The 26,217-nt window shown below is 42.0% G+C and overlaps 1 protein-coding gene across 2 annotated transcripts in view; it reads right to left on the reverse strand.

Moving 5' to 3' along the window:
* LOC124553735 (peroxisomal carnitine O-octanoyltransferase) overlaps positions 1-26,217 on the reverse strand; it is a 263,361-nt gene that overhangs the window by 23,599 nt on the left and 213,545 nt on the right. For both annotated transcript variants that reach the window (XM_047127665.1, XM_047127666.1), the window contains exons 11-12: positions 15,894-16,066; positions 84-203 (exon numbers count right to left, since the gene is read on the reverse strand). In XM_047127665.1, coding sequence (XP_046983621.1) covers positions 84-203; positions 15,894-16,066 — 293 coding nt within the window. The remainder of the gene's footprint in view (positions 1-83; positions 204-15,893; positions 16,067-26,217) is intronic.

Raw genomic sequence — 26,217 nt, forward strand, 5'->3', positions numbered from 1 at the left:
CGAAATCACTCTGCAGCCACCAGTGCGAATGCGGTTGCAGCCGCAGCAGCCCACAAGAGACACCATGTCGCTCCTCTGCTCACCTGCTTGCCGTGATGCTGTAGAAGCAGCCGTAGCCGTCGAGGCACATGGGCGCGACGCCCCCACTGACCGGCGTGTAGCCCACCAGGCTCGTCGACAGCACGAAGTTCCCGTTGCCGCCGCTGTGCCAAACAGAGGAGGTATTAATTCACTGGAGTTCACATTACTGTACTACAAACGGATCTGTCAAGTGTACCATTCCGGATTCCCGAGGCAGACACCTATCGACAGTGAAAGGTTAGCTCGGCGCACTAATCTGGAATTTACACAGCGTGTTCTGGTGGCTGACCCGAGAAAAGCGTATTTCGTGTCACGATTCGGAAATCGACCACAGTTTTACGGGTGTCTGGGGTAGCGATCAGTTCTTTATGGGTTTTCGTTTATTTCGGTAATGCAATTTTCATTTTACACAATAGGTCAGTTCTGACATTGTAATTCTGTCAGAGCAGTTGAACGGAATGGACAGTGTTTTGAGAGGAGGATATAAGATGAACATCAACAAAAGCAAAACTAGGATAATGGAATGTAGTTGAATTAAACTGGGTGATACTGCGGGAATTAGATTAGGAAATGAGACGCTTAAAGTAGTAAAGGAGTTTTGCTATTTGGGGAGCAAAATAACTGATAATGGTCAAAGTAGAGAGGATATAAAATGTAGACTGGCAATGGCAACGAAAGCGTTTCTGAAGAGGAGAAATTTGTTAACATTGAGTATAGATTTAAGTGTCAGGAAGTCGTTTCTGAAATTATTTGTATGGAGTGTAGCCAAGTATGGAAGTGAAACGTGGACGATAAATAGTTTAAACGAGTAGAGAATAGAAGCTTTCGAAATGTGGTGCTACAGAAGAATGCTAAAGATCACATAACTAATGAGGAGGTATTGAATAGAATTGTGGAGAAGAGGAGTTTGTGGCACAACTTGACTAGAAGAAGGGATCGGTTAGTAGCATATGTTCTGAGGCATCAAGGGATCACAAATTTAGTATTAGAGGGCAGCGTGGAGGGTAAAAATTGTAGAAGGAGACCAAGAGATGAATACACTAAGCAGATTCAGAAGGATGCAGGCTGCAGTAGGTACTGGGAGATGAAGAAGCTTGCACAGGATAGAGTAGCATGAAGAGCTGCATCAAACCAGTCTCAGGACTGAAGACCACAACAACAACAACAACAACAACAACATATGGCAAACAAATTCAAGGACAATATTACAGAAGTAGATGAGGATGACGCAGGGGATATGATACTACGAGAAGATTTTTACAGAGCACAGAAATGTCACACTACAAAACAGGCATCTGGAATAGACAACACACTCTCTGAATTTTTGAAATCCTTGGGAGAGCCAGCTGTGACAAAACCATTCCACCTGTTGTGTGAGGTATATGAGACAGGAGAAATACCATCAAACTTTAGGAACAATGTAATAATTCCAATTGTGGTTGCAAAATACTGCATGAATTATTTACACACGAGTATAAAAGCTGGTAGAGCTCGATATAGGGGAAAATCTGTCTGAGTTCTCGAAAAATGTAGGTATATGCAGGGCAAATCTGACCCAATGACTTATCCCTGAAGATACGTTAAGGAAAGACAAACCTAAATTCACAGCATTTGTAGAAATCAGAGAAAGCTTTAGAGAGTGTGGGCTGGACTACACTCTTTGAAATTCTGAAGGCAGCAGGGAGAAAATACAGGGAGTGAAAGAATATCTTCAACTTGTACAGAAACCAGTTATAAGAGTTGAAGGACACGAAAGGGAAGCAGTTGTCAAGGAGGGAGTGAGACAGAGTTGTAGTCTATCGCAGATGTTATTCACTCTGTACACTGAGCTAGCTGTGAAGAAAACCGAGGACAAATTTGGAAAGTGTTATTAACATCAGGCAGAAGAGATAAAAACTTCGAGATTTCTTAATGATTTAATTCCTTCAGAGATGACAAAGGATTTGGAAGAATAGCTGAATAGAAAGGACAGTGACTTCAAAAAGAGAATATAAGATGAACAGCAACAAAAGTAAAACAAGGGTATTGGAATGCAGTCAAATTAAATCAAGTGATACTGAGAAAATTAGATTAAGAAATGATACATTTAAAGTAGTACATGATTTCTGCTGTTTTGTCAGCAAAATAACTGATGACAGCTGCAGTAGACAGGATATGTAATGCCGACTGGCTATAGCAAGGAAAGCATGTCTGACAAGGACAAATTTGTTAACACATAATATCATTTTAATAGTTGAATATTCTTTCCTAAAGTGATTTGTCTGCAGTGTAGCCTTGTACGGAAATTAAAACATGGATGATAAGCAGTTGAGACAAGAAGCAACTTTTGAAATTTGGTGCTACAGGGGAATGCTGAAGATTAGATGGTTGGATCATGTAACTACTGAGGAGGTACTGAACAGAACCAAGGAGAAAAGAAATTTGTAGCACAACCTGATCAAAAGAAAGGAGTTGATAGGACACATTATGAGACATCAAGGGGTTATCAATTTAGTATCGTAGTGAAGTGTGGGGGAGGGGGGGGGGGCGAGGCGTAAAAATTGTAGAGGAAGACTAAGAGATGAATACAGTAAGCAGATTTAAAAGGATGTAGGTTGCAGTAGTCATTCAGGGATTAGGAGGCTTGCACAGGTTAGAGAAGTACGGATAGCTGCATGTAACAAGTCTTTGGACTGAAGACCACAACGACAAACAACAAAACAACAACAAGACGTCACAGTACGCAGTTTGCGAGCCATTTTACCTGTATTACCCATCCTTTACTTTTCCTATACTTGTGCATATGTTCAGTCATGTTTGTGTTAACTTACTGATAAAGCAGCAAACTGTGCAAGATGATAAAATCGTTCTAGCACCAAATGAATGGAGAGTAAATACAGAATCAGGCATTACATGTATTTATAGGATCATTTTTGTAAAAATTAAGGTCACTGATCCCATCTGTGAAAAATTTAAATATTAAACTTATCATGTAAGTAATGAGAATTTAGCTAACTATGTGATGTTTCATATCGATATGTTTGGTGCATGTACACACACCTAATGATGCCTTTTAATTTAAATCGGCCTATTGTTTTGAGACATAAATTTCAGTAATTGACAGTGTGTGGCATCACAAATTACTATAATGGCTAGGTGGAGAGCAGTGGAAGTTCTAATCAAAGGGAAAAGAGCATCCCAGACATTACGGGTTAGGACAGACAGTGAGAATTGCATCTGGGACATGAAGAAAAGTCGAGATGCATTTGTGACATAATGAAGGAAGGTATTGCTGTGGGAAAGTGGAGCAAGGATTTGCATCTAGGTCAAGGTCCAGTGAAGATGCGTTGGACATAGACCGTGAAGCAGTTTAGCAATGAACACCAAATAGGAACAATAAAAGGACAGTATCTGAACCCTCACTTACTAGTGGCAACTACTTATTGCCAAACACAATTTATTTGCTGTCACATGTGTTTCTGATCATATCTAGATTACAGATGGGCTAAAGACTTACAAAAATTGTGTACTCAGTTTCACATCATCATGCAAGCAAAGAAGCAATAATTTAGTCAGAGGTGTCAGCTGGCACACTTCAAACCCTATTGGTGCAGTAATGTCAGAGCTTTTTGACTGTAGAGGATATCCATAAACACAACAACTTTTGAGTACATGATAATGTACAAATTTCTTGATGAAATTAAGTAATTTACATATTACAGCCACGTATGCTATCTGTGAGTATTATGAAATCAGCACGCATGTGACATCAGGCATTACCTAACGTGTTCTCAAATGCCGTGCATAAAAGCAGAATTCTTCCGGGGTTCATACCTTGTGTTCTATTGATGATAGGGTCAAGTGTTTCAGACAGCCCTTCGACTTGAGCGAGCCCATTTGTATACACAACACAAGGATTGTCTTAGTGTCACTATCCTACATCACAGGGTCGAAGTATTACACACTTCATCCTGCATAGGCAAATGGAGCACATTAGTTGGTTTTTTTTTTTTTTGTATTAGATGTGGTAATGGTGGGCCATAAGGGGCAGTTCCTTAGAAAAGACCAAAACAGTTTGTTTTTTTAACATTTTTTCATACCAAAATAGAGTCACAGATTCCAAGATGGTTACAGACAGCAAACAGGTGTAATTTTTATATTATATTCCTAAGAGTTTAATCTTGAACAACCTTGAAAATTTTCTTGGTAACTTTATCCATTGCCGAGATACAGATATTCAAAGTTACTTTACTTGTTCCCATCAAATGCAGTACAAGGTGAAAATGTAATTTATAAAGTGATATAGTGCAGAAAAACATGCTGTAAAGTGTGTGTGTTATAATCGGGAAGGTTCTGGGAACACATCATTCACATAAATTTTCTCAGCATGTTATAGTCTTAGGTGGAGATTTCAATTTACCAGATATAGACTGGGACACTCAGATGTTTAGGATGGGTGGTAGGGACAGAGCATCGAGTGACATTATACTGAGTGCACTATCCGAAAATTACCTCGAGCAATTAAACAGAGAACCGACTCGTGGAGATAACATCTTGGACCTACTGATAACAAACAGACCCGAACTTTTCGACTCTGTGAGTGCAGAACAGGAAATCAGTGATCATAAGGCCGTTGCAGCATCCCTGAATATGGAAGTTAATAGGAAAATAAAAAAAGGGAGGAAGGTTTATCTGTTTAGCAAGAGTAATAGAAGGCAGATTTCAGACTACCTAACAGATCAAAATGAAAATTTCTGTTCTGACACTGACAATGTTGAGTGTTTATGGAAAAAGTTCAAGGCAATTGTAAAATGCGTTTTAGATAGGTATGTGCCGAGTAAAACTGTGAGTGACGGAAAAAACCCACTGTGGTTCAACAACAAAGTTAGGAAACTACTGCGAGAGCAAAGAGAGCTTCACTCCAAGTTTAAACGCAGCCAAAACCTCTCAGACAAACAGAAGCTAAATGATGTCAAAGTTAGCGTAAGGAGGGCTATGCGTGAAGCGTTCAGTGAATTCGAAAGTAAAATTCTATGAACTGACTTGACAGAAAATCCTAGGAAGTTCTGGTCTTACGTTAAATCAGTAAGACACATGTAAAGCTGAAATACTAAACACCTTTTTCCAAAGCTGTTTCACAGAGGAAGACCGCACTGCATTTCCTTCTCTAAATCCTCACACAAACTAAAAAATGGCTGACATCGAAATAAGTGTCCAAGGAATAGAAAAGCAACTGGAATCACTCAACAGAGGAAACTCCACTGGACCTGACTGGATACCAATTCGATTCTACACACAGTACGCGAAAGAACTTGCCCCCCTTCTAACAGCCGTGTACTGCAAGTCTCTAGAGGAAAGGAAGGTTCCAAATGATTGGAAAAGAGCACAGGTAGTCCCAGTCTTCAAGAAGGGTCGTCGAGCAGATGCGCAAAACTATAGACCTGTATCTCTGACGTCGATCTGTTGTAGAATTCTAGAACATGTTTTTTTGCTCGAGTATCACGTCATTTTTGGAAACCCAGAATCTACCCTGTAGGAATCAACATGGATTACGGAAACAGCTATCGTGTGAGACCCAACTCGCTTTATTTGTTCATGAGACCCAGAAAATATTAGATACAGGCTCCCAGGTAGATGCTATTTTCCTTGACTTCCGGAAGGCGTTCGATACAGTTCCGCACTGTCGCCTGATAAACAAAGTAAGAGCCTACGGAATATCAGGCCAGCTGTGTGGCTGCATTGAAGAGTTTTTAGCAAACAGAACACAGCATGTTGTCATCAAAGGAGAGACGTCTACAGACATTAAAGTAACTTCTGGCGTGCCACAGGGGAGTGTTATGGGACCATTGCTTTTCACAATATATATAAATGACCTAGTAGATAGTGTCGGAAGTTCCGTGCAGCTTTTCATGATGCTGTAGTATACAGAGAAGTTGCAGCATTAGAAAATTGTAGCGAAATGCAGGAAGATCTGCAGCGGATAGGCACTTGGTGCAGGGAGTGGCAACTGACCCTTAACATAGACAAATGTAATGTATTGCGAATACATAGTAAGAAGGATCCTTTACTGTATGATTATATGATAGCGGAACAAACACTGGTAGCAGTGACTTCTGTAAAATATCTGGGAGTATGCATGCGGAACGATTTGAAGTGGAATGATCATATAAAATTAATTGTTGGTAAGGCGGGTACCAGGTTGAGATTCATTGGGAGAGTCCTTAGAAAATGTAGTCCATCAACAAAGGAGCTGGCTTACAAAACACTCGTTCGACCTATACTTGAGTATTGCTCATCAGTGTGGGATCCGTATCAGATCGGGTTGACGGAGGAGATAGAGAAGATCCAAAGAAGAGCGGCGTGTTTCGTCACAGGGTTATTTGGTAACTGTGATAGCGTAACGGAGATGTTTAGCAAACTCAAGTGGCAGACTCTGCAAGAGAGGCGCTCTGCATCGCGGTGTAGCTTGCTGTCCAGGTTTCGAGAGGGTGCGTTTCTGGATGAGGTATCGAATATATAGCTTCCCCCTACTTATACCTCCCGAGGAGATCACGAATGTAAAATTAGAGAGATTCGAGCGCGCACGGAGGCTTTCAGACAGTCGTTCTTCCCGTGAACCATACGCGACTGGAATAGAAAAGGGAGGTAATGACAGTGGCACGTAAAGTGGCCTCCGCCACACACCGTTGGGTGGCTTGCGGAGTATAAATGTAGATGTAGATGTAGCTCTTCCGGTTGTCTACACACATCAGAATAATGCCTGGATGAATCAGGAAATCTTCAAGAACTGGTTTTTTTAACTCATTTGTATCTGACTGCAAGAATTTTTTAAAAGAAAGGGGACTGCCATCAAAAGCAATTTTGCTCATGGATAATGCGTTCTCACATCCAAGTGCAGGAGAACTGCAGTGCGACGGTATCCGCACCTTGTTTTTCCCACCAAACGTTACCTGTCTCATTCAGCCCATGGATCAGGGTGTTCTGGAATGTCTAAAAAAAAGTATCGATGGCGATTGCTACAGTCAATCCAGCATTCCGAAGACAACGAAAGCATTGTAGGAGCTTTGAAGAAAGCGACTTTGAAGGACGTCGTGTACTGGATTAGCGAATCTTGGAGCGAAATAAAGTCAGACACAATTTCTAAGTCATGGAGGAAAATTCTACAGGAAAGTATACCAGACACAGAAACTGAAGATTCAGCAGATGAGGACGATCAACCAGAAGATTGCCAGGGTGTGAAGAGGCAGAAGAGGTGGAAGTGGATGAGTGGTTAAATGCGGACGAACACTTGGAAGTGACAGACTCTTCTATAATTGACACGGTTAACATTCCGTGGCAGTGTGTGAGTGACGAGGCAGAGGCTGCACCGCTGATGAGCCACACCGACGGCTACGCTGCTCTCGAGGCCGCCGTATGCTACGTGCAACAACAGCCTGAGGCGACACCAACTGACCTACTGCTCCTGAGACGGTGGCGTGACACTGCCACGAGGAAACGTTGCAGCTTCGCCAAACAAAAGACACTTCACTATTACTTGTCTAAATAAATAATTATTGTTATTCTGCCAATGCCAATGCATGTGTAAATACTTTTATTTTAATAAAGTTCATATTTTGAGCTGTTTTACGTACAATATCATAATACTTCTTTTTCCCATTTAAATTTCGATAGTCCGAGTTTTCGATAGTTCGAGCTGGTTCCGGTCTCGTTCACCTCAAACCATCTAGACTCTACTGTACTTCAATTTCACATATGTGAACTATGAAAATGTTACTGACTGAAAGTTCTTTTCATATGAGTGATATGCCCTGCTATGTTAGGGAAAAGAAAGGAACCAATGCAAAAATGCTCCTATCGAAGCACAAAAAAGGCAAGTATACTCCTGTTTAGAAGACTGACTGAAAAGTGGGGTACCAGCTGCCTCATTCTACCTTGCTCAGCACCTTTAAAAATTTTGCCATGCAAACATATTTGTACTTTTTTATGCTGAGAGAGGAGGAGACAATGACAGTGGAAGTGGAATAAAGAGAAGGAGAAAGAGGAAGTGGTAGAGAGTGTTTAACATCCCGTCGACAAAGAGGTCATTAGAGACAGAGCACAGGCTCGGATTAGGGAGGGATGGGGAAGGAAATCGGGCGTGCCCTTTCAAAGGAACCGTCCTGGCATTTGCCTGAAATGATTTCGGGAAATCACGGAAAATCTAAATCAGAATGGCCGGACAAGGGTTTGATCCGTCATCCTCCTAAATGCGAATTGGCCGAAAGCCCGTGATAATGAGAGGCAGAGTCTATGACAGTGGCAATCAGAAAGAGAAAGAGAGACAGAGAGAGAGAGAGAGAGAGAGAGAGGGTGAGATGAGGCAGCAGCAGAAGGAAGGAATGAATGAGGCAGTAGCATATGAGAGACCAAGATAAAGGCAGTGAGAGTGAGAGTAGTCAGTAGTAGTAGTAGGACAGAACGAACAAGACAGTGGCTGTGACAAAGGAGACAATGACAGAGGGACACAAGGAGACAATGACAATGAGGTGGGACGAACGAGTGAATGAGAACAGGAAAGTGGGATCAAACTGATACGAGCGATTTACAGCGATGGACTAATGGCTGTGCGTAAGGTATGTGACGAATTGCTTACAAAACAGCCTTACCCCTTCAAATTCCTCAGCCTTACAACAAATACATTTGTCCCACCAGTGCTTCCACTGTTCGAAACATGTTTTGCAGTCATCTTTACAAATGCCGACAGTGCCTTGCTCTCTTTTTTTTTTTTTTTTTTTTTTTCTCCTAGACTTCTCCAATGTTTAGAAATCGGTGTCCTTTCGTGTCCCTTTTCGTGCACGGAAATAAGAAAAAGTCGTTCGGAGCCTGGACAGGGGAATAAGGTGCATGGGGCTGCAGAACTGTACCACTGTTAGAGACCCGAACTATTTGAAACAGTTAACGCAGAACAGGGAATCAGCAATCATAAAGTGGTTACTGCATCAATGATTTCGATGATTGATCGTAAGAGATGGAAAAGAGCCACCGTGGTACAACAACAGAGTTAGAAAACTGCTGCGGAAGCAAAGGGAATTTCACAGCAAATATAAACATAGCCAAAGCCTTGCAGACAAACAAAAATTACGCAAAGTGAAATGTAATGAGAGGGGGGCTATGCGAGAGGCATTCAAAGAATTCAACAGTAAAGTTCTATGTACTGACTTGCCAGAATATCCTAAGAAATTTTGGTCTTATGTCAAAGCGGTAGGTGGATCAAAACAAAATGTCCAGACACTCTGTGACCAAAATGGTACTGAAACAGAGGATGACAGACTAATAGAGTACGCGAAGAAACTTGCCCCCCTTCTTGCAGTGGTGTACTGTAGGTCTCTAGAAGAGCGTAGTATTCCAAAGGATTGGAAAAGGGCACAGGTCATCCCCGTTTTTAAGAAGGGACGTCGAACAGAAGTGCAGAACTATAGACCTATATGTCTAACGTCGATCAGTTGTAGAATTTTGGGACACGTATTATTTTAGAGTATAATGATTCTTCTGGAGACTAGAAATCTACTCTGTAGGAATCAGCACGGGTTTTGAAAAAGACGGTCGTGTGAAACCCAGCTCACGCTATTCGTCCACGAGACTCAGAGGGCCATAGACACGGGTTCACAGGTAGATGCCGTGTTTCTTGACTCCCGCAAGGCGTTCGATACAGTTCCCCACAGTCGTTTAATGAACAAAGTAAGAGCATATGGACTATCAGACCAATTGTGTGATTGGATTGAAAAGTTCCTAGATAACAGAACACAGCATGTCATTCTCAATGGAGAGAAGTCTTCCAAAGTAAGTGTGATTTCAGGTGAGCCGCAGAAGAGTGTTGTAAGACCATTACTATTCACAATATACATAAATGACCTTGTGGATAACATCGGAAGTTCACTGAGGCTTTTTGCGGATGATGCTGTGGTATATTGAGAGGTTATAACAATGGAAGATTGTATTGAAACGCAGGAGCATCTGCAATGAATTGATGCATGGTGCAGGGAATGGCAATTAAATCTCAATGTAGACAAGTGTAATGTGCTGTGAATACATAGAAAGAAAGATCCTTTATCATTTAGCTACAATACAGCAGGTCAGCAACTGGAAGCAGTTAATTCCATAAATTATCTGGGAGTACACATTAGGAGTGATTTAAAATGGAATGATCATATGAAGTTGATCGCCGGTAAAGTGGATGCCAGACTGAGATTCATTGGAAGAATCATAAGGAAATGCAATCCAAAAACAAAGGAAGTAGGTTACAGTACGCTTGTTCACCCACTGCTTGAATACTGCTAAGCAGTGTGGGATCCGTACCAGATAGGGTTGACAGAAGAGATAGAGAAGATCCAATGGAGAGCAGCACGCTTCATTACCGGATCATTTAGTAATCACGAAAGCGTTACGGAGATGACAGATAAACTCCAGTGGAAGACTTTGCCGGAGAGACGCTCAGTAGCTCGGTACGGGCTTTTGTAGAAGTTTCGAGAACATACCTTCACCGAGGAGTGAAGCAGTATATTGCTCCCTCCTATGTATATCTCGCGAAGAGACCGTGAGGATAAAATCAGAGAGATTAGAGTCCACACAGGGGCATACTGACAATCATTCTTTCCACGAACAATATGAGACTGGAATAGAAGGGAGAACTGATAGAGGTACTCAAAGTACCCTCCGCCACACACCGTCAGGCGGCTTGCGGAGTATGGATGTAGATGTAGATTGTTAGCCAAAAACTGTCTAACAGAGATGGCTGTGTGTGCAGGTGGGTTATCGTGGTGGAAGAATCGATCTCCTGTCTGCCACAAATTGGGTCATTTTTGACAAACACTGTTGCACATACTTCTTAAAACTTCCAAATAAAATGTTTGATTGATGGTGTGACTTGGGGAACAAACTCTGAATGAACTACGCCTTTGGCATCAAAAAAGCAAATCAGCACTGTTTTGATGTTCGATTTGACTTGAAGACATTTTTTTGATCGGTGTGACAATGATGTCTTCCATTGGCATGACTGTTGCTTTGTTTCTGGGCCATACACATAGCACAATGATTCATCACCAGGAATGACTTTTGACAGAAAATCTGGATCAGTTTCAAGCTGTTGTTTCAAAGCACAACATGTTTCAACTAGACATTCCTTTTGATTGTCAGTGAGAACCCGAGGAACAAACTTGGCAGCAACCCTTTCCATTCCCAAATCTTCCATTAAAATTCTCTGAACCGTAACCCACTACTCTCTGACAATCAATCAATTGTCTGTTGAAGGTCTGTGAGAATAAGCCCTCACATTTCTTCAATATTTTTGTCAATTCGGGCAGCTGATGGATGTCTAGAATGAGGTTTGCCATCAATCAATATGTCACCACTTTTAAATGGAGCAAACCACTTGTACAATCGAGTTTTCCCATAGAGGCATCCTGGTAATTCAAATTAAAACAATTTCAGCAGCATTTTTACTGAGCAGAAAACAACATTTCACAACTGCACATTGTTCACTTAAACGTGCAATCATAAAAAATTAAACGTGAACAAAACAGTGCTAGGAAAACCAATCACAGAATGGACAGAACGAGCGATGTCGATAGCACAAAAAATGGTTCAAATGGCTCTGAGCACTATGGGACTTAACATCTATGGTCATCAGTCCCCTAGAACTTAGAACTACTTAAACCTAACTAACCTAAGGACATCACACAACACCCAGTCATCACGAGGCAGAGAAAATCCCTGACCCCGCCGGGAATCGAACCCGGGAACCCGGGCGTGGGAAGCGAGAACGCTACCGCACGACCACGAGCTGCGGACGGATAGCACAGGTGTCACTAAAGTGACAATGAGTTGCGCTATACATGCCTAGTAGCAGAAATGCATACTAGACAAGCTCTACCCACGGCAATGTTATTCCATTGTTTCTTTTCCTCTCTCTCTTTTTTCTGTACCCCCTGGTAGAACGGAGGGAGCTTGTGGGAGTTGTTAAAAACAACATGAATATGTTCGCATGCCAAACTTTTGTGGAAAAATTAAGGTAGAATGACACAGGGGGGCACCCTTCTTTGCTGAGTCTTTTAAACAGGTGCATATTTGCCTTTCTTGTGTTCCAATAGGAGCATTTTTCCCACTGGTACGATATTACTCAAATGCGCTCCACAACTCTACATGCACACTCCCATTCTTTTGATGAACTTTTTCGCAACTTTTTGGCACACTTGCACCTCCAGTTCTGAAATTACATGCTGAATATCAGCTTTGAGCTGTGCAAGCGATTGCGATTTGTTATCATACACTCGAGATTTCAAATATCCATGTAAAAAAAAAAAAAAACACACGATATCAAATCACAAGACCTGGGTGTCCAATTCACATCGGTATTGAAAGAAATCGTCAGGCCAGGGAGCCTCTCTTGTAAGAAGTTCAATGTGTGACACGTTGCACCACGGTGTTGAAATCAACCAGCACTTCTATGATCCAGTTCAGACCACAAAAGCTGTCTTAACATATTGCAGTAGTATTCACTGTCCACAGTTAATGCCACTTTCCAAAAGTACGGCCCAATTATGCCCCCAACCCAAATGTCACACTACTCATTCACTTGTTGTCGGTGCAATGGCTTCTCCATAACTACTCTAAAGTCTTCTGTGCCCCAAATCCTGCATTTTTGGTTGTTCGCTACGTCATTCAAAAGAAAGTCCACCTTACCAGAAAACATTATTTCCTTGGTGAATTGTCATTCTTTGTTTTGCAAGCACACCACGGGTGAATGCTCGGTGCCCTTTTTTTTTGTGAACATTTGACTTCAGTTACCATGTCAGTGGGATTTTATAGACCCAAAGGTGCAGATCATCTTCCAGAATATGTTGCACACTGGTTCTGGGAATATCCAATTGTTGTGAACATCAGAGAATAGATTTTGCCTCACTTACAACAACATTATTATTCGCAATGGTGATGTTTTCCACAGGACTAATACGGGGATGCCCCGAGACTTTAATTTCCAAAATCGAACTGGTGTTCTCAATCTTAGCAACCACATTCAACTAATTCGGTGCATTATGTTCACTAAATATTCCGCAGAGTTTATGAACAGTCTCTCCACAACATTCGAGACATTTGTAGTACCTATAATGGCATCCGTCCATCCTTGTGGGATGATGGTGTAACATTCTTGGTGCAGCATCTGCTGTGGCTAAAAAGTCCCACTCGAGAGTGGCAGTCCCTACTGCAGTTTGGACATGTGATATTTGAGGGACTTCGAACAGAAGCCACTCTGTCTCTTCGCTTTGTCCTCTTCCTGATTTGTTTCTGTGTGCGTTCGTCCTCTGAGAGCTTGACGCCGTTGCACACAGTTACTCGCCGCTTGACACGGTCATCTGCAATGCTTTCCCTGGTCTCGGTCAGGTCTCTCTCGCAGACATCCTTGAAATGAAGATGCGGTCGTCCCACTGGCCTCACACCCTCCTGAAGTTCTCCGTACAGCAGTTGTTTCGGTGTCCGTTCAGGATCCATGCGCCTGACATGTCCCAACCGTCTTAGATGTCGATGACTCAGGAGTGCAAAGATGCTGGTTGTGGTTGCACGATGAAAGACTTCGGTGTTGGGTACTCTATCTCTCCAAGAGATCTGAAGGATCTTCCAGAGACAGCAGAGATGGAAGCTGTTGAGTCGAGATTCGTGCCTAGAAAGAGTTGTCCATGTCTCACAGCTATAGAGAAGGGTGCTTATAACACAAGCGTTGTAGGCTTTTAATTTAGTTTTTGTGGTAAGCAGTCCGTTGTTCCATACTCTGTTTCTCAATCTAGCCATGACAGATGATGCCTTTGCGATTCTGTTAGTAATTTCCTTGTCCATGGACAAGTTGCTACATATTGTGGATCCGAAGTAGGTAAAGTCATCAACTATTTGGAGAGGATTGTCATCAATGCTGATGGATGGAAGGTTGGTAGTGCTCTGTGCCATGATCTTAGTCTTTTGAAGGCTGATGAGTAGACCAAATTTTTCACAGGCATGTGATAGTTTGTTAATTATATACTGCATCTCATTTTCTGTGATCGCTACTAGAGCTGCATCGTCCGCATATAACAACTCACGGATAACAACTGTATTTACTTTGGTCTTGGCCTTGAGGCGAGCAATGTTGAAAAGATTTCCATCAGACCTCGTATGTAGATACACTCCCTCCTCACAGTCTTCAAAGGCAAATCTGAGCAGGAGGGAAAAGAAAATCCCAAATAATGTAGGAGCTAACACACACCCCTATTTCACACTGCTATTAACAGGGAATGCTTCTGATGTTTTACCGCTGAAGCAGATTGTTGCTTGTGTTCTCTCATGGAAAGAGACAATTATCTGTAGTAGTTTAGGTGGGCATCCAATCTTCTGCAACAGTTTGAAAAGCCCATTTCTGCTCACTAAATCAAATGCTTTAACAAGGTCAATGAAAGCAATATAAAGTGGCCTCTGCCACTCACGACATTTCTCTCGTAGCTGTCTTAAGGAGAAGATCATATCTACGGTTGATCGGCTGGGCCTGAAGCCATACTGAGATTCTGGGTAGATTCTGGAAGCTAAAATTTGTAATCACATTGGGATGACTCTTGCATAAGCTTTCCCGGCTACACTTAGTAATGAAATGCCTCAGTAATTGTTACAGCCACTTCTGTTCCCTTTCTGTTTATATAGAGTAACTATCCTTGAATTCTGCATACTCATTGGGACATAACCTTCTTCTCCCCAGCTGGTTGTGATAAGTGAATATAAATGTTTGAGAAGAACAGACTTGTTATACTTAATAAACTCTGCAGGGATCCCATCTTCATCTTGGACCTTTCCATTAGGAAGAGAATCTATTTCTCTACTGAGTTCTTCCATAGTAGGAATTGCATCTAGTTCTTCCATAACTGGCATTTGTTTGATGACGTCACATGCATCCTTGCTAACTTCATTCTCGGCTGCATACAACTCGAGGTAGTGCTCAACCCAGTGTTCCATTTGTTTGCCTTCATCAGTAATGACTTCACCCATCTTGGACTTCAGAGGAGCTGTTTTTCTGACAGTTGGTTCAATTGCTTTCTTAATACCATCGTACATTGCCTTAGCATCCCCAGAATTGGCCGCTTTCTGCATACCTGCATACAAATTCAGCCAGTAGTTATTTGCGCATCTCCTGGATGTTTGCTGTGCCCTGTTCTTTGCTTTTCGTAGGTCATCTCAAGTTCTTTCATTTGGGCTTCTTTTGTAAGCAAGCAGGGCTTTCCGTTTAGCCTCAATGACTGGTTCTTCCATTTCTTCCAAATTTTGCTCATACCAGTCCTTATTTCTTTTTCCTTTTATTCCATAGGCCAATACTGCTGAGTTGTAGATTGCACCCGAGAGCTTTGCCCATTTCTTATCAACATTCCTTTCTGTTTGCACGTTTCCTGGGAAAGCACTTTCAAAATTACTGGCAAAATCCTGCTTTCTTTGTGTGTCATGAACACGATCTGTGTTGATACGGGGATGACCTCTCAGTTTAGCATAGTGATATTTCTTAGGAGTGAGCCTCAATGTGCAAGCCACCAGGGTGTGGTCAGTGTTGCAATCAGCACCATGATAACTTCGTGTCAGTAGCACATTTTTGAGACCAGTACCTAACGGCAAAGAAAACAGACGAAAATTGTGCAATGTCCAGCACTACCAATTCACTAGGACAGAAATAGTGAGCATTTCGAAAGTTACTGTCTTTATGGGACAGCCTTTATTTATGCCCACCATTCATCTACAACACACTCACCGACTCCACCTCGCCCACAATCCGCTGCGCGTGCGGACGCACTCACCTGCGCGAGTACGCGGGGTGCGAGTAGAGAGCAGGCACCGGCCGACCGGACTCCGCAGCCACGCAGTACAGCCCGAACAGGTGGCGGTCGCAGCCGGCATTGTCGCGCGCCTCTGCCATCAGCTGGTCGTGCCTCACCACTGCTTCCCTCAGCAGGTGCTCACGCTCCACATTCTGGAGAGGATAACAAGAGGAGAAAAAAAATAGTAACTAGAACGGAGGCTGCTGCCGGGTTTGTCATACGGCTAAATGTCGCAGACCAGAAAATTTCTGTTTTGATAACAACTGAGCAAATTAAGTGGAAATGGTGATTTTTTGATAACATTATGTTCTAGTCAAACAAAATATTGTCATTCTATATTGAAATCTAGTGAACTGTCTGTTACTGCTTGGCAGAACACTACAATAACAACAAGAAAGGGAAAACTCCTTCCATAAAGATTGCTTATTTACTCACAAACTCATTTCTGTCTCCTTCAGCCACCACTGTGTCTTGATAGAATGTCTCCCAGACCACCTTCTCTACCCAGCGGTTCCGACCCCTGCAACCGACCCCGTTTGCAAAACCTGCCCCGTGAACCCCCCCCACAACCACCTACTCCAGCCCCGCTACTGGTAAAACACACACAATTCGAAGCAGGGCCACATGTGAAACAACAAATGTCATTTATCAGCTGACATGCCTGCACTGCACAGCCTTTTACTTCGGTATGGCGACAACTAAACTGGCTGAGCGCACGAATGGGCACAGACGAACTGTCTGCCTAGGTGATGACCAATACCCAGTAGCAGAGCATGCCCTCCAGCATAATTACAGGGACCTAGGAACCTGCTACAGCGTACGTGCCATTTGGCTTCTCCAACCCGACACCAGTCCCTTGGAACTGCGGAGATGGGAACTTGCACTCCAACACATCCTTTCATCCCACCATCCCCCTAGACTGAACCTACGTTAACCAACCTCACTCCTGATGAAGGTTTCTTGGGTCTCCAGCCGGGTGATAGCGTTGATATCTCGCGATGTTTCGGGAAGTGTCACATTACCCATCTTCTGGCGAAGTGTCGAGATTCGTGGAGAGCGGGCTATTTATATGTGCGGTCATCCCCCTGCACTGGACCTCGGGTGGCTGCGGTGGACCAGCGGCGTGCGCGAAGTGGTGGGGATGGCAGTCGCCCCCAGCGGCCGCATTCGGTCCTCGTTGTAAGCCTTCTGTCTGTGTCCGCGGCAGAGAATGTTGAATGGCGTGCTCCCGGCGGATTCTTCATGAAGAACATAACTCCAACTTCGAAAACATGAAGGTACTGTGCCGAGCATCTGGCTTCTGGGAAAGCGTTATCAAAGAATCCATAGAAATAAGGATTCACGACAATCTGGTCAACAGAGATGAGGGATACCAACTCAGCGCAGCACGGAACCCTGCAATAGCGGCAATCCGTCGGGAGCGCGCCCGTCAATGTCCTCCGCCGCGGATGCAGACAGAAGGCTTACACCAAGGACCGAACGCGGCTGCTGGGGGCGACCGCCATCCCCACCACTTCGCGCACGCCGCTGGTCCACCGCAGCCACCCGAGGTCCTCTGGAGGGGGCCGACCGTGCATATAAATAGCCCGTTCTCCACGAATCTCGACACTTCGCCAGAAGATGGGTAGTATGACACTTCCCGAAACGCCGCGAGATATCAACACTATCACCCGGCTGGAGACCCGAGAAACCTTCATCAATAGTTTACGCTGGGAAGGCCTACAGTCACAAGCTCACTCCTATTTACTCTTCAGTCTTCTCCTTTTTCCCTTTCCTCTTTAGCCTCTCATGCATCTTTTCATCCTACATAGTTGTGTTTATCTTTATACTATATACCTCTTTACTTCTGTATGCATCCTCTTTGGTTTGAAGCTGGCACAGTACTTACAGTAGAATATCTTTGGCTTCCCTCTGACAACCATGCCTCCATCCTTGCTAGCCTCGCTGTTTACCTTTCCGTGTTGCTTCATAACCTGGTTTGTGAGTAACTGAATCCACTTTCCCTTCTTCCCTTTTTTCCCCTCTTTCATCCCTGACGAAGGAACAAAGTTCCGAAAGCTAGGAATGTAAATTTTCTGTTCTGTTTTGTGTATCTATGGGCTGTACTGAGCTGAGGTAAGTACTGGCCAGCCCCTCTATCTATTTGTTAGTATTTGTTTCACATCTTTATATGAGATTTTCAATTAATCATTTTAATATAAAAGGTTTCTGCGATATTGTGTGCAGAATGAAGTCTCGTGACAAAGTTAATACCTCAGAACAAGTAAAGACAGTCGTTGCTAAACACAGTATCAAATTGGAGATGTGTCTCCTTACATCGCTGCAGCAAGAAAGTTACACATGTCCAAACACAGTGTTATGTTAATTATTGCTACTCTGATCAGATGAAGCATCATCTGTCGGACATTTTTTGAACTTTGTATTTTTTTGGTTATAATAAAACCCCATGTCACTCCAAGCATGTGTGTCAATTTGTACTTCTCTATTTACATTATTCCGTGATTTATTCAGTTTTCATATTTATACTGACTTTTTGATCAGGTTTCTTCCTGTTCCATTCAAGTATGGAGTGTGGGAAGAATGATAGATGAATGTCTCAATGTGAGGGATATGTAAGGGGTTGTACCCTACAGTAATCATTTAAAGCCGGTTCTCGAAACTTCATTAGTAGACTTTTTCAGGATAGTTTATGTCTGCCTTCACGAGTTCAGTTCCACCAGTATATCTGTAACATTCTCCCACTGACTACACAAACCTGTGACTATTCATGGTGCCCTTCTCTGTATACATTCCATATAAGCTGTCAGTCCTATTCAGTATGGGGTCTCCACACTTGAGCAATACTCTAGTACCAGTCACACGAGCAATTTGTAAGCGATCTCTTTTGTAGACTGATTGCACTTCGCAGCATTCTACCGATGAACTTAAGTCCACCGACGGCTTTACCCACGACTGAGGCTATGTGACCATTCCATTCCGTATCCCTACAAAGTGCTACAGCCAGGTACTTGTATGAGTTGGCTGATTCCGGCAGTGACTCACTGACACTATATCGATAGGATACTACGTTTTCCGTTTTGTGAAGTGCAAAATTTCACATTTCTGAAAATATAGAGCAAGTTGCCAATCTCTCTATCATTTTGAAATCTTAAACCAAGATCTGATTGAACATTTATGTAGCTACTTTCAGACAGTACTTTATTTATAGATAACTGTATCATCTGCAAAAAGCCTGATTTTACTACTAATATTCTCTGCACATCATTAATGTACAACACGGACAGCACTTCCTTGGGGCACACCCGAAGTTACTTCTACATCTGGTGATAACTCTCCATCCAAGCTAACATGCTGTGACATCCCTATCAAAGAATTCTCAATCCAGTCACAAATTTCGCTCAATACCCCATATGATCATACTTTTGACAATAAGCACAGGTGTGGTACTGACAAGGGGAGGCGACAATGTTTGTAACGCGGATTTACTGCTAACTTCGTACACTCATAGTACTCCATGAGGGCAATAAAATGTGTAATCAGTAGCGCATACTTCTCGAGAGTTATTGAGAAAGTCGCAAATAATTTCGGTCGTCAAATATGTACCCAAAAAAAAATGTTCAAATGTGTGTGATATCTTATGGAACTTAACTGCTAAGGTCATCAGTCCCTAAGCTTACACACTACTTAAGGTAAATTATCCTAAGGACAGACACACACACCCATGCCCGAGGGAGGACTCGATCCTCCGCCTGCACCAGCCGCACAGTCCATGACTGCAGCGCCTTAGACCACTCGGCTAATCCTGCACGGCACCTGTGTGGGGCCAATTTTACCATGAAGCTGCGGCAACTTAGTGGTTAGCATTAAAGCCCCGTAATCGCTGCATCACTGGATTGAGTCCCGTTCGTCAGTTTTTTTTGTTTTTGTTTTTAAATTTCCAACACAGTCATTTTCTTTACTATTTACATTACAATTGATATAATGGGAAAAAATGTGTAATCGGATGAACTTTTATTAAATTTGCAATGTTATATGGCAGTCTACAAATTTTTATTATCACACATAATATCATATTCATAACTATCGACTAGTAAACGACCTAACGCATAATGTGATACTGAAAATGTATGCTTGTCCGCGTCTTCAAAATTGTTCGTATTTAATCAAAAGAGAACGAGAAATTGCTTCTCGTGAAGACGCTATTAAAATACACTCGATACTGCACGACCAATTATCAGCGCCAATATTTAAGTTAATACTGCGTTACGCATGGTTTGCTTCCAAATTATTGGCTGAAAGAGAGGTTTTTGAAAATGTTAACGAGGTTTGTTTTTCCATGGAAAACTTCAAAAGACCTTGCGTATGTGGAATCATAGCATTTATTCAATGCAGCTGGTGCCGTTTAACTTTATGTTTTCAAAGTTTTTATGGAAAATACCATCCTGCAACTTGCACTCGTAATGTCGAAAGTGACGATTAATTATATATCTGTCGAAAGCCGCCTGTAGCAGTCAAAACTTGGAGGTAACAACACATTTTGGCTATTTCCAGGTATAAGGGATTTCTCAAATCACGGACAAGCATACATTTTCAGTATAACTTTATGCATTTGGTCATTTACTAGTCCATAGTTATGAATATTATATTATTTGTAATAGTAAAAATTTGTACAACTGCCAAATAACATTGTAAATTTAATGAAAAATCATCTGATTACACGTATTTTTCCCATTATATCAATTGTAATATAAATAGTAAAGAAAATGACTGTGTTGGAAATAAAAAAAACTGACGAACGGGACTCGATCCAGTGATCCAGCGATTACAGGGCTTTAATGCTAACCACTCGGCTGCCGCCGCTTCATGGTAAGCCGGCTGATGTGGCCGAGCGGTTCTAGGCGCTTCAGTCTGGAACCGCGTGACCGCTACCGTCACAGGTTCGGATCCTGCCTCGGGCATGGATGTGTGTCCTGTCCTTAGTTAGGTTTAAGTAGTTCTAAGTTCTATCGGACTGATGACCTCAGATGTTAAGTCCCATAGTGGTCAGAGCCATTTGAACCATTTTTTGCTTCATGGTAAAAATGGCTAAGCACAGGTATATATCTGATGACCGAAATTATCTTGCGACTTTCTCAATAACGCTCGAGAAGTACGCGCTATTGCTTACACATTTTGCTGTCTTCGTGGAGTACTACGAGTGTACGAAGTTTGCAGTAAATTCGCGTTCCAAATGTCGTGGCCTCCCCTTGTGAGTCAATGGCTGACATCGAAATAAGTGTCCAAGGAATAGAAAAGCAACTGGAATCACTCAACAGAGGAAAGTTCACTGGACCTGACGGGATACCAATTCGATTCTACACAGAGTACGCAAAAGAACTTGCCCCTCTTCTAACAGCCATGTACCACAAGTCTCTAGAGGAACGGAAGGTTCCAAATGACTGGAAAAGAGCACAGGTAGTCCCAGTTTTCAAGAAGGGTCGTCGAGCAGATGCGCAAAACTATAGACCTATATCTCTGACGTCGATCTGTTGTAGAATTTTAGAACATGTTTTTAGCTCGTGTATCATGTCGTTTTTGGAAACCCAGAATCTACTCTGTAGGAATCAACACGGATTCCGGAAACAGCAATCGTGTAAGACCCAACTCGCTTTATTTGTTCATGAGACCCAGAAAATATTAGATACAGGCTCCCAGGTAGATGCTATTTTCCTTGACTTCTGGAAGGCGTTCGATACAGTTCCGCACTGTCGCCTGATAAACAAAGAAAGAGCCTACGGAATATCTGACCAGCTGTGTGACTGGATTGAAGAGTTTTTAGCAAACAGAACACAGCATGTTGTTATCAATAGAGTGACGTCTACAGACGTTAAAAGAACCTCTGGCGTGCCACAGGGGAGTGTTATGGGACCATTGCTTTTCACAATATATATAAATGACCTAGTAGATAGTGTCAGAAGTTCCGTGCGGCTTTTCGCGGATGATGCTGTAGTATACAGAGAAGTTGCAGCATTAGAAAATTGTAGCGAAATGCAGGAAGATCTGCAGCGGATAGGCACTTGGTGCAGGGAGTGGCAACTGACCCTTAACATAGACAAATGTAATGTATTGCGAATACATAGTAAGAAGGATCCTTTACTGTATGATTATATGATAGCGGAACAAACACTGGTAGCAGTGACTTCTGTAAAATATCTGGGAGTATGCATGCGGAACGATTTGAAGTGGAATGATCATATAAAATTAATTGTTGGTAAGGCGGGTACCAGGTTGAGATTCATTGGGAGAGTCCTTAGAAAATGTAGTACATCAACAAAGGAGTTGGCTTACAAAACACTCGTTCGACCTATACTTGAGTATTCCTCATGAGTGTGGGATCTGTACCAGATCGGGTTGACGGAGGAGATAGAGAAGATCCAAAGAAGAGTGGCTCGTTTCGTCATAGGGTTATTTGGTAACCGTGATAGCGTTACAGAGATGTTTAACAAACTCAAGTGGCAGACTCTGCAAGAGAGGCGCTCTGCATCATGGTGTAGCTTGCTCGCCAGGTTTCGAGAGGGTTGGTTTCTGGATGAGGTATCGAATATTTTGCTTCCCCCTACTTATACCTCCCGAGGAGATCACGGATGTAAATTAGAGAGATTAGGGCGCACACGGAGGCTTTCAGACAGTCATTCTTCCCGCGAACCGTATGCGACTGGAAGAGGAAAGGGAGGTAATGACAGTGGCACGTAAAGTGCCCTCCGCCACACACCGTTGGGTGGCTTGCGGAGTATAAATGTAGATGTAGATGTAAATGTTTTCCAGGGATCAACAAACACTGCTTCTACCTGTTTGCCTTGATCAAAAGCTCTCAGTATGTCACGAACTGCTGGTGGGGATTGAGGAGGGCACTCTGTTCAAGATACCTTGTTATGTTTGAGCTGAGGTAGGAAAGTTGGGACTTGTAGCATACTGCTGCAAGAAACACTGACAGAACACGGCTTGCGCAAGGTAGCCTGCTGGTCCCAGAGCCTCTACAAGTCGCAAATAATAGGATACCGTTGTTGCTCTCACAGCAATCTCCAGACAGTAGTACGAGGAACACTCACTTGAAACTCTAACCTCTGTGTACAGATACAAGGAGTTGCGTGCAGAGATTCCATACTCACATCTGAAGCTTTACGTCTCGGTCATCCCGTCTCCGTGAGCAAATAGATGGGAATGGTGGCTTCAAATGGCTTCCAATCTGGTTGTCTTCACTGTGCGTACCACTCTCAATACAAAAGACCAAGCACACCACTGCCACGTGCCTTAACATATGTGTAGACCGTTTATTTCTACTCCAGATCTGAGTACATGTCGAGCACATAACACGACATTCAGTGTACCGTCCACCTCAGAATTAACTGTTGTGTTAGTACCTTCATTACGTAACACTTCAGACATCATCTGACTGGGAAGAAATTACATGTGGTGTTCCCCAAGGTTCCATACTAGGCCCACTACCTTTTCTTGTGTATATTAATGACCTGTCATCATTTACATTACCAGATGCCAAGTTTGTCTTATTTGGGGATGATGCAAACATTTCAATAAATAGTAAATCAAATACAAATTGAGAAAGGGCAGCTAATCAAATTTTTACTGACATTGATAAGTGGTTCATAGCCAATTCACTGTCATTAAACTTTGAAAAGACGCAGTTCAGAACTTCCGAGAGATTTCCTTCTAGTGTGTGTATAAAATATGGTGACATGGAAATAAGAGAATTTGAGAGTGTAAAATTCTTGGGATTACTACTTGATAATAAATTCAGTTGGGAGCGACATACTGACGAACTGCTAAAGCGCTTAAACAAGTCTGTGTTTGCAATGCGAATGATATCAGACATAGGAGATATAAATATAAAAAACTGGAGTATTTTGCTTATTCTCACTCCATTGTGTCATATGGTATCACATTTTGAGGTAACGCCACAAACCGAGAAAAATTTTTTGGGGTACAGAAGTGTATAATAAGAGTAATGTGTAGTGTAAATCCAATAACATCATGTCGAAACCTATTCAGAGAATTGATCATACTAACCACAGCTTCTCAGTACATTTATTCCTTTATGAAGTTTGTTGTAAATCGTACATCTCTTTTTCCATATAACTGCTTAGTACACAGTATCAATACTAGGAATAAGAACAATATACAAAGAGATTTAAAATCACTTACTCTTGCCCAAAAAGGAGTTCAGTATTCAGCAATCCATATTTTCAATAAGTTACCAGCAACCATTAAGAGTTTAGTTTCAGACAAGGCACAATTTAAACGTAATTTAAAAGAATTTTTGGTGTCCATGAATTTCTCAACAACTGCAGTAGACCATTATAATGAAAATTTATTATACTTCAATTTTTGACAATACTTGGCTGTAATAGCCAAGTAACTAGCTACTGCATGAATGATGGATTTAATGAAAGCAGGTGTAAGTATTAAACCTGTAAATATTAGAAGTTTAATGTTAATTCATGTACATAATTTTACTGTTTATTGGCCAATGATCATTAAAATTAATGAAACTCAAGTTTTTATTTTTACATTTTTGTAATGAGTTTACCCGACATGTTCCACACCCAGGAGGATCCCCTCTTTAGTGGGTCTATGGAATGAATAATTAATCTAATCAAATCTAATCTAAAAATCTAATCTTTTGCATTAAAATCTAATCTTTTGCATTAAAATCTAATCTTTTGCATTAAAATCTAATCTTTTGCATTAACTGCCTGCAGGAGTAAAAATAAAATTATGCCATCTGTTTTTGTAACACTCAGTAAATAGAGAGAGTATTATGATGCAAAGAACAGGAATTTTGCCACCATTGTATATTGTCTCCAAAGTTGTACGACTCTGTAGTACTTGCCTGTGAAAAGCAATTTTTGAAGAAAATCATTACTCACTCAACATATGTACATCACTTTATTACAAACAACCTATTACTGGCAGACAACAGGAAATTCTCAGGTATAAAATGACACCAATTACAAGCTGGCCACATGCTTTGACCCACTGGCTTATTATCTTATGTGCGAGTCTGATGCTTTCCTGCTTTCTATGGCTTTGGCGCAGTTGGCTTTCAGTAATAATGCTGATACATGTCATCACTATCCAACACAAATCTTGTAATTCGTGCTGCTTTTGTAAGGTTGGCAGCCCTGCAGGCAGGCGGATGCATGTGTACGAAGCTCTCACTAAGTTAAGTGATTAAGATTGAAATAAGAGCTAATTTAGTTAATATTACATTTTAGACTAGTGCATTTACTTCTTATCTAATCTATCTAGTGAAGGTTTCGCTTCTATAAACGTAATTACATCGAAAAGGAAGTATTTCGTAAAGGCCGGCAGTCGCGAGTTTGTTTACATACTTAGGCGTAAATTTTGTATGAGTCTCGCCCAGAATTTGTGTGGTTAATTAAAAATTTCTGAAGCAAGTTTATAAGTTTGTTTACATTAGTGTTTAGTTACGTATTAGTACAGGTTACGAAACTATTGTGTTGTCGAAGTTATTTTCTGCTTTTGTGTTACGTTTTACTATCAAATCATGTGTGACAAGTGTGGTCATTGTTGTAGAAATTTGAAAGATGGGGTGTTCTGTGTAAACTGTAGGTTGTGGTTTCATTGGGGCGAGTGCAGTACAGAGGAAACGAGGGTAGACAATGAGGCTCTTCCGTGGCAGTGTAGGTTACGTAGAAAGGACAGAAAAATCGCGGAACAGGAGGCAAAGGTTTGTGCCCTTAAGGCTGAATTAGACATCGCGAATTTGGATTATGTAAGCTAAGGGAGGAAAAGGACTCTGGGTGCTGGGAAAAGGTAGCAAGGAAAGGGTGAAAAAGGGAAACAATTGATAAAATTTCTGAAATTCAGTTAGCAAATCAGTTTGGCTTGCTATCTGAAGTAGTGGAGGAAGGGCCTCATTCAGATGTAGTTCAATGTAGGTTGAAGCAGAATACTAGCTTAAAGAAAAAAAGACAGGTTGGGATCAAACCAGAACAGGAAAAGAAGAATTCTACTTATAGGCACCAGTCACGGGAGGGGTGTGGGTCAACAGCTTCAGGAGAAATTAGGGACAGAGTACCAGGTCACAAGTTTTGTGAAACCAAGGTGACAGAAAACTTAGGTCAGCTGTGCAGGGACTTTGAGAAGGAAGATCAGGTAATTATAGTTGGGGGAGCGGGGAACATTCGCTATGAATCCAAGATATAGTATTAGGAGTGACCTGGATAAAATAGGAGCAGAAACTGGGCACACGAATGTGGAGTTTGTGGAGGTCTTTCAGCGC

Source organism: Schistocerca americana, chromosome 11, assembly GCF_021461395.2.
Source record: "Schistocerca americana isolate TAMUIC-IGC-003095 chromosome 11, iqSchAmer2.1, whole genome shotgun sequence".
NCBI lineage: Eukaryota > Metazoa > Arthropoda > Insecta > Orthoptera > Acrididae > Schistocerca > Schistocerca americana.